The following is a 10103-nucleotide window of genomic DNA, read 5'->3' as shown; positions in this document are numbered from 1 at the left end:
GTAGATGTAACTTTCTTAACTCTAGCTGTTCTACTCCAGGCAAATCAAAGTAGGCAGTGTTTTCCTGTTCAAGAAGCAGAGCTTGAATTCCAGCACTCTAACATGGTATGTTTTCTTAAAAATGCATGATTTTTGCTTTTCGGAATACACAAACCATCCACACTGCTGCTTTTAGTAGCCCATTACAAAAATAGATGATTTTATGATTAAAAACCAACAATAACCAATATAATAAACAATAATCAACATTTATTTGTAAAAAAAATCCTAGATTTATATATAAAAAAAAAAAACAACATGAGCTGTACTCCAAGACTCTTACTTTAGGTTTGTGTGAGAAACAGACCAACAACTGAATCATATATGACAGATTTGCATCATAGAAAAATAACATTATGTCCAGATTTCAGAAATTGTACATTATTATTACATAATTTGTCATTTCATGTTTGCCAGCTAAGGATTTTATTTACTGGTGTCTCATTCAGGCCTTCACCCTCCCTTGATACCCTTCCACCTCCCAAATGCAGGTGAAACACGGTAAAGTTACAGTAGTTATTTTTACAGTAGTTATTTTTGCAGTTTAATGCTTTGTGCTTTTCATTGTGAAATGTCATGGTTATCGCCAATACTGTTTTATCACGACACCCCTAATTAGCATGATAACAATATTTAATTAATAAAATAACAGGATTATCATCAATACTGATATATTGTGACACCCCTAGTAAAGAAATTACACTAACAGTTATTTAAGGTGTTTCCATTTTAACAAAGTGTATTAAAATATACTGTAAACAGCTTAACATTGATCTTAAAGTAAAGTTAAAGTTAAATAACATTTAAAATGTACTCAGTATAATACAATTAAAATATGAAAAGGTGCATCGAAAAAAGCACAACCTAAGTGAATTTCTTTTTCACCTGGGCTTTCTCTTCTTCACGTTTGAACTGAAGGTCTTCTTTCTCTCTCAGTCTTCTTTCTCTCTCGCGTTTAAGTTTCTGATAATATTCATCCCATGTTTCCTTTTCTATCTTTCTCCTTCTCTCCTCCTCTTCATCTCTTCTTTGTCTTTCCTGTTGTTTCTGTTTCTCCCATTCCTCTCGTTCTCTCTTCATCTCTGTTTTATATCGTTCTTCTCTCTCCCTAAATTCCTCTTCTCTTCTCTTTCTAAGCTGATCATTATTCTGTCTTTCTTCCTCCAACATAATCTTCATTCTCTCTTTCTCTTGTTTAAGTCTCTGATTATATTCATCCCACATTGTCTGTTCTCTCTTTCTCCTTCTCTCATCTTCCTCTTCTTCTCTTTGTCTTTCCTGTTGTTTCTGTTTCTCCCATTCCTCTCGTTCTCTCTTCATCTCCTCTTGTAATTTTCTCTCTTGTTCCTCTATGTCTTTGATGTCTCTTTTATATTGTTCTTCTCTTTCTCTAAATTCCTCTTCTTTTCTCTTTTTCTCTTTCTCATGATTCTGTCTTTCTTCCTCCATCATTCTCTCTTTCTCTTCTTCATGTTTGCTCTGAAGATCTACTCTCTCTCTCTGTCTTCTCTCTCTCTCTTGTTTAAATTTCTCATAATATTCATCCCATATTGTCTGTTCTTTCTTTCTCCATTTCTCCTCCTCTTCTTCTCTTCTTTGTCTTGCTTCTTGTTTCTGTTTCTCCCATTCCTCTCGTTCTCTCTTCATCTCCTCTCGTATCTTTCTCTCTTGTTCCTCTCTTTCTTTAATGTCTCTTTTATATTGTTCTTCTCTCTCAATAAATTCTTCTTCTCTTCTCTTTTTCTCATTGTCACGTTCTTCTTCCATCTTTATCTTCATGCTCTTTTTCTCTTCTTTATGTTTGTTCACCAGTTCTTCTTTTTCTCTGTTCACTTGCTGAACTTTCTCCATCAGTATCTTCATCTGTTTCTCTTGTTTTTCTCTCTCCATCTCTCTGAACATCCTACATGAGTAGTAACTCCCTCCGTTTGCTTTCACCATGTTGTCTATCTTCTGCAGTAGATCAGTCACCTGTGTTCGGTCTCCAGTCTCATTATTGAACACATGGAATCGGTTTCCACACTCATCAATCAGGTATTTAAGGGCAGATCCAGGGTTTCCCAAAAACTGTTCAATTGTTTTCTTCCTCAGAAAGTCTCCTCTGGTGAAGAGCACTATGGTGTACATTAATGATTTCTCACCAAACGTCTCTTGAATGATCTTCACTGCTGTTTGTTCTTCTTGAGTGAATCGTCCCAGAGGAATCAGTAAGAGAAACACATGTGGTCCAGGCAGGATCATGGAGATGCAGTTAGTGATTTCTTTCTGGATCTCCTCATTACTGAGTTCAGTATCAAACAGTCCTGGAGTGTCGATCACAGTAATGTGTCTGCCGTTGATTTCAGCTGTCACTTTCTGACACACTTTAGTAACAGACTTTTCAGAAATGTCTGAAATAAACGCTTCTCTTCCTAAAATGGTGTTTCCAGTTGCACTTTTTCCAGCTCCAGTTTTTCCCAGCAGCACAATCCTCAGATCATCCTCCCTGTCTCTTGAATCTAAAGAATATTAAAAAAAATTAAAAACAATATATTGAAATCCATGTTGTCCATTATCCAAATCATGAGAGAACATTGTATTTAATTTATACATTACAACATTAAAGCATTATTGCATTATGATCATTATCACCATATGTTCTGAACTGCAAATAAGGCTATTGTTTTTTCCTTACAAATCTGTGTATACTTTAGAAATCATGAATAGTGATTGTTTTACCAATGCCGATTTCCTGATCATTACCTTGTGACTGAAACCATGTCTCTAATGAATAGATTCTCTTTTTCATTTCTTCAATTTTCTGCAGTTTCTCCATCTGTGTCTCCATCAATGTCTCTGTGGAGAAACAATCACCACTATTTTCCTCAACCATCTGCTCCAGTTTCTCCATCAACACAGACACTTGTGTGTTCAGGTCAATGAACTGATGTCGTCCTCCAAATCTCTCAATGACAGACTGTGTTTCTTCATTTAGTTCTGCTGTCTGATGCTCTGAATTCTGCTTTATGAGGATCATGATGTGTTTGTTGATTCTTGAGCTGAATATCCTCTGGATCTCCTCTATTTCTGCTCTGTCTTCATTATTAAGTGGAGCATCAGGAATGATGAGGATGAAAACATGAACTCCAGGATGACAGAGAGACACACAGCGGTGAGTCTGACGCATCACTTCCTCCTCTGAGAGCTGAGTGTTGAACAGAGCAGGAAGCTCCACCAGACTGATCAGACGTCCATCAAGCTCCACGTCTCTCCTCACACACTCTGAGCTCAGCTCTGATCTTCTCTCGCTCTGCTTCAGGATCAGGTTTGAGATGAAGGATTTTAATTCTCGGTTACTCCCACACACAACCAGATTCAGCTTCACACCCTCTGGATCTGTGACAAAGGAAGAAAATAGTTTAACACTCTAGATTGAACTTGAAAAGTTAGGCCAATGCTACATTTACATGATGTTGTACTGCAGTCTGGCTTCAAAAAGTACAAACTCAGATACTTGTCATAGGGGCTGTTATTAAGAACTGCAGGGTGCCCAAACTTGCTTCGAGACCTTTTTTTTTTGTGTGTGTGTGTTATTTTGCAACTGTATACTATGGAAATAAAAATGTGATCTTGCTTAAAATATTATTGCAGTCTTGTCTTTTGGAAATTAGATCATATTTGATTACAAAATGTGACATGGGGTGCCTAAACTTTTGCCATATACTATATAAACTTGTATCAATGTGATGGAAAGAAAAACTACATCTTAAGTAATATTGAGCTTTTTAGGTTTTTGGGACTGTCCACATCATTTACCTGACACGAATCCCACTGACCCTACATTTTACTTTCTAAAGAAAAGACTGAAGGTAAAAATGCAGGAGCTAGAAATGTCAGTAGAGGTAACAGAGCATCACATCAACGGAAGTAAGTTACTTAAAGGAAAAAATGCAACCTGGGCTGTTTTTTTTTTTTTTTACTGTAAACGAGACAAACTTATATCTAAAAGCATAATTACGACAAACGTGCCGTATTTGAGATGGACTGTGATTTAGTTTTGTGGTCAGTGGCCGGTGAATGGGAGAACTAGGGGCATAACTTTGAGCGAATCAAAATCCATATTTTTACGACACTAAGAAGACTCGACACACCATGAAACTTTGCTCGAAGTATGGCCTGGGTCTCTACACATGAACTCCAGCATTGAGAACATTGTTTGTGCACACAGAGTTTACTAAAAAGAAAGGTTTTGAACAACTCACTTTCACTGTTTGAGTCTCCGCTCACGGCCGTCTCGCCAGTCAAGAAGTGTCCATCTCCGAATGCAAATGAATGGACTCCATAGGACGAAATATTAGGCTTATATGAGGCTCTTTTTACAACTAGAAGGTTAATATTGTTTTTCACTTGCGACAAACCAACGAATTAGCCGTGCATTTATATGGAAATATGCTTTAGGAGCTATCCATCCTCGCATTCAGAGATCAACACTTCTTGACTGGCAAGTCGGCCACGTGCGGAAACTCAAACAGAGAAAGTGTTTTCACCACAAAACAATCTCAAAAACGACTGTCGTAATTATGCTTTTAGACATATGTTTGTCTCGTTTACAGTAAAAAGTCACTACATGACTTTCAAAAGCTGAAGCGACAATAGACATGTCAGGATCACAAACTACCGGAACAGGATCAGTCATTTCATTCATTTTGAACACAAAAACCTCAAGCAGAAATATGTCTTGTTGCAAGAAGGGATGTGAAAAATGAAAACAATAGGTGTTGTAAAATCTAAAGTCTGTGTCTATCATACACTACATTATTTTCTACGAAATGTGTCAACTCCAACCTGCAGACTGGCTCTGCCTTTTGGCAACCAGTTTTAACTTTTGCAGACTGTAAATCAGGGTTTAAATCTGGGCAGAAGTTGTGTAGTGTACAGTATTTATGGTCTGGTGATGTCTAGAGATAATAGACTTTAGCCAGTCATTAATTGCAAAAGATTAAACAATTCTACTTATTTTCAATTCTTTTTATTAATGTACAGTTCACCCAGTATAGATGTACTGTACTGTAAATAACTTATTAGGTTAATTATTGTATTCTCCAAGATGCTTTATCCAGAAACATAAATGAATGCACTCACCCAGTGTCTTGATCTTCTGCTGTAACTCTTTGATTTCATCATCTCTCACTCTCAGTTTCTCCTCTAGTTCATGTCTGACTCTCTTCTCTGGAGCTGTTATATGCATCTGAAGAGAATAGGGCTCTATCTTCATGTGGTCTATACAATCAAACAGGTCTGAGATCTGTTGAGAGTTTCTCTGGTCCTTTAACCCCATCACACTGTGCCAACTCCCATAGAGACTCACAACACTCTGAGATTCAGTGGATGAAACAAAATCTGACACACTTTTGTCAACACTGTTATCAGTAATGAAAAGCAACATGAAGTGCTGAATAGAGTGAAATATTCCTTTTATCTTCTCCATTTCTGCTTTGTCTTCATTAGTAAGTGGTCTAACAGGAGTAACGAAGATGAAAACATGAACTCCAGGATCACAGAGAGACACACAGCGGTGAGTCTCCCGCATCACTTCCTCCTCTGAGAGCTGAGTGAGAACTGGAAGCTCTGTTACACTGATCTGTCGCCCATGAATCTTGCCCTCTCTCTTCACACATACATTGGTCCTGTCTGTCTGAGGTAAAAATTTACTTAATTGTTTATTCATTGTCCCTCTAAATATTTTAGACACTGAGCTCTTGAGTGTTGAATTATTTCCACACAGCACAATGTTCAGCTTTGATTTTCCAGCAGTCACTGAAACAATATTTAGAGACAGTAGACTCTGATCAGCTTTGATACCAAATGTACACTTCCTTAAACAACAAAAATATTATATTGTAAAATATGATTAGACTGCAGTAGTTTACTGATTTACTGTTTGGATGAATTTACTTTTTATATATCTATGACAACCTTTAATAATAATTCACGTTTTTAACATTATAAATTTCATCTTGACATATTGGGACTAATTACTATTATTTTCATTTTTGGGTGAACTACACTTTAATAGTTATTTAACAAGATTACAACACATAAAATGATAAACCACTACCAGTGATTTAGTTTACTTACTGTCAGGACGTTCCCAGGTTGGACTGTGTCTGCCTGCTGCTGCTGGAGAAGAAAAATCACACACACATACAGAGAGAGAACAGATCTAGCCATTATGAAGGATTTATAAAAATAAAAGCACATGTGCACTGAAAAGCTGTGACTTGACAATGTTTGCAATTGCTATTTTAAATGATTGAATACAGAACCGTTGCTGATGATACACACATCAACACTAATTTAATTGGTTCTTATCTACTGCGTCAAAATTACACTTTATCTCATACATACTGCAATTATCTATAACCTACATAAAATATTAATAAACAGGATATTGCCACAAATCAACATGGATAAGTAGAAAGAATCGCTGATTAATATAAGAAACCTCAAGCATAAGTTTAGTTTCTTCCTGGTGTCCAATGCCACGATTAAACAGAAATATTATCCAGAAAACGGCTGGATAATATTTCATAAATACTTAATAAATCATTGAGGAAACGTGGCTGCATATATTTGTATTTAATTTGATTCTTACCTGACGCCATTTTAACAGCAGCACTAATCGAAATCGAAAGAAAAACACCGATAGACGAGAGCTGACCTGCGCCCCGCCTGCAGACACTGGAAAAAGTGATATTATATTTATTGAAATTAAACTTTCTGCGTCCATTCATTTAACTTTTTTAATCCAGAAATGGAATACGGAAGATTCGGGTTCTACTTGAATTGTTCTGATGAATAGAATAAGCAGATACAAACTCATAGAAATGATTTTCAATATATATAAATGCAGTAGCAGCTCCTGGTCATTAATTTAGATGGAACTTCTGGGTCGAATTGTATTTTATGGTTAATTTGAATGAGTTTCACATTCTGATCGTTAAATATACAGACGCGCTTCTGTCTTTGCGTAATTCAGCCACATAGTGGCGCTATGATGTTGAATAAATGGATCTTAATACACAGCCACAGAATGTTATCTTATTCTGTATTCTTATGTCTTGTCTACAGTCTGTGCATACGCATTCAGTAATGTTTTTTATTGTATTTTGTACTTGATATTTGTACACATGACACTTAAGTAAAAATAAACATATGACATTTGATTCTATTTAATCGTTTCTAAATAAAAAAAAATACTACATTTCTAACTCTGAACATTAGAAAAGCCTGCATATCAGCTCTGTATTTTCATGCCAAATTATTACATTTTACATTATGTACTGACAAGCATCAACACACACACACTTTGTGATAGTTCACCCAAAAATGAAACTTTTGTCATCATTTACTCACCCTCAAGTTTTTCCAAACCTGCATGAGTTTCTTTATTCTGCTGAACACAAATGAAAATTTTACTTTCAAAGTATGAAACATAAAATGCTACGGAAGTCATTGGCAACTGTTTGATTAACTAAGTTTGGTTTAAGGTTGTTTTGTGGCTGCTTAAAATTCTGTGTATAGATGTAGCTTAATCCAGAATAAACAGGAGACTAAAAGATTCCAGTTCTGATCTGTCTCAGTATTTGTGTTGCATTTGTATTTGCTCTGTAAATGCATTTATACACCACTGAGCAGCATAAAACTGTGTGTAAAGACACATGAATCAAGCCTTCATTACTGTGGGAGAAATTACATTGAAGCAAGACCAACTTTTAAAAGCAGTTGGTATTTTAAATGATTGTAGATTTGGACATTGTGTATCCCAAGCCTACTGCTGCTGTTTGTCAGTTTCTACAGCACTCAGTACTCTATATTCAGCTCCATCAACATAATGTCACACATTTACACAGTTTATAATTGCATTGTCTGTAATAACTTTGTACAGACAGTTTTTTTTTTTGTGATTCCTGTAAAACAAACAAAAAAACAAGAACCCAAGTAACCTAGTGCGATAAGGAAGTAATAACACAATTGCATCCAATAACTTAATTTAAGAGAAGTGTTTGCAACTTTAATTATAATAGAGATAAAGCATTTTTAATATAGTTGTACACGGTACATCATCATTTACATAATAATAATAATACCAGAATGGTTAAAGCAAAATTTTGGCCAAATAACCCAACAAATTAGTTATTTTATAACCCAGTTTCTTGGGTAAGACATATTACTCAATGCACTGGGTTAAATTGACTGAACAACACTTCGGTGCTACATAAACCCTCCACTGGGTTATCTGTTTGGTCAATTTTAAGTGAGTGGTTACAACCCAGCAGCTGAGTTATAACTCAGAACTGCAGGATATAAACTTGCAATTTCAAGAAATAAGGTTTTTAATTGTTAGATAAAAAGTTAAAATTATTTTTTTGATTCAGTGGCTTCCAGACTCACACTAGAGAGAAAGAGAAATATAGAAACCAGTATCAGGTGTACTACAAGACCAGTGGCAGTTATTCGGCCTATCACATGACATGACATGAACTTTGATCCCTTCTTAAACGTTTCATTTGATACAGATGTTCAAGTCTGTCCTTGAGCTCCTGAATGTGCAGCTCTTTTCTCTTTCTGAAATCATTCAGTTCTTCTCTTTGTTTTCTGGCTTCATCTTGTTTCTTCTTCATCTTCTCTATTTCCTCTTCAACTTTCTGTTTCATTTCATCACACTCTTTTTCTTCTCTGTCTATTCTTTCTCTCTCTACTCTTTCTCTCCTCTCAATTTCCTCCTCTTGGGCTTGTTTAAGATCTTTCATCATTTTCTCCCATCTCTTTCTCTTCTCCACTAGTCTCTCTTCATCATCTCGTTTTCCTCTCTTCCACTTCTCTTTTCTTTCTCGCTGCAGCTGCTCATAACGTCTCTCCATTTCATATATGTTTTCTTCATATTCCCTTTCTTTCTGTTCTCTGTCTCTTCTCAGTTCCTCTCTCTCCTCCTCTATCATCTGTTGTTCTTCTCTCTCTCTTTCTGAGTTCTTTCTCTTGTTCTCCAGTTCTTGAATTATTTCTCTTAGCTGATCATTGTGTTTCTCTTTTCTCTCTCTTTCCTCTTCCTCTCGTTCTGTCACCTGTCGTTTCTTCTCTTCCTCCCATTCTCTCTGCTGTCGTTTAAATTCCTCTTGAGTCTCTTTGTCATTTTCAGCCTCTTTTATTTTTCTCTTCCATTCTTCTCTCTCTTTTTCTTCTTGTTTCTTCCTCTTTTGTTCCTCTAAATCTCTCTTTTTTATTTCCTCTTTTTTCTTAACTCTGCCATGATGTGTTCATGATCATTTTTCATCTTTTCTTGATCTCGTTTATATTCTTCTTTTCTCTTTCTATCCTCTTCTTCTCTTTCTCTTAGCTGTTTTTCATATTGTATTCTCTGATCTTCAGTTTCTCTCTTCATCTCCTCTATTCTTTGATCATATTCAGCTCTTTTCTGTTTCTCCTCTTCTGATCGTTTCTGATCTTCTGTCTCTCATTTCTCCTGATCTAAATTTTCTTTCTTCTCAAACTCTCTCCTGAGTGTTTCCTCTTGTTCTCTGAACTTGTTCTTCAGTCTCTCTCTTTCCTCATCTGTCTTTTTTTGCTTCTTCTCCAGTCTCTTTCTCATGATTTTGATTTCCATGTCATAAATGGCTTCTAATTCTTCAACTCGAGCCTGATTTTTTCTTTCATTCTCTTCTATCATTTCCATTCTCTGTTCAGTGGAGATCGCTGCCTCCTTAAACATCTCATTAGTGGCCCTGATTAGATTTCTTCATCTCTTCTATCATATTGAACAACTGAGTAACTTGTGTCTGATCTTGTGTTTCTGTGTTGTTAAAAGTCAGGAATCTGTTTCCACAGTCACTGGTCAGTTTCTTGAGTTCAGCACGTCTCTCTACATATTGTTCTATTGTTTGTCGTCTCAGACTATCTCCTCTAGTGAAGAGAACAATGCAGAAATCTGCTGCTTTTGAGCCAAAGATCATCCTGATCATGTCTAAAGTGTCTTTCTCCTCTTGAGTGTTTTTTCCCACACTCAGCACAATGATGAACGCATGTGG

The 10103-nt window shown here is 36.0% G+C and overlaps 1 protein-coding gene across 1 annotated transcript; it reads right to left on the bottom strand.

The window, feature by feature from the left end:
* Positions 1–276: 276 nt before the first annotated feature.
* LOC141337925 (uncharacterized) lies at positions 277–9787 on the bottom strand. The gene is made up of 7 exons (XM_073843500.1): positions 9570–9787; positions 8596–9321; positions 7453–7471; positions 6157–6198; positions 5161–5713; positions 2782–3414; positions 277–2537 (listed from the first exon to the last, which is right to left on the bottom strand). The coding sequence occupies exons 1-7, from the start codon at positions 9785–9787 to the stop codon at positions 904–906; spliced, it is 3825 nt and encodes a 1274-aa protein (XP_073699601.1). The 3' UTR covers positions 277–903.
* Positions 9788–10103: the final 316 nt, after the last annotated feature.

This window comes from Garra rufa, chromosome 7 (assembly GCF_049309525.1).
Source record: "Garra rufa chromosome 7, GarRuf1.0, whole genome shotgun sequence".
NCBI lineage: Eukaryota > Metazoa > Chordata > Actinopteri > Cypriniformes > Cyprinidae > Garra > Garra rufa.
Note: the sequence above shows the minus strand (reverse complement) of the source record. Positions and strands in the feature narration are given on the sequence as shown.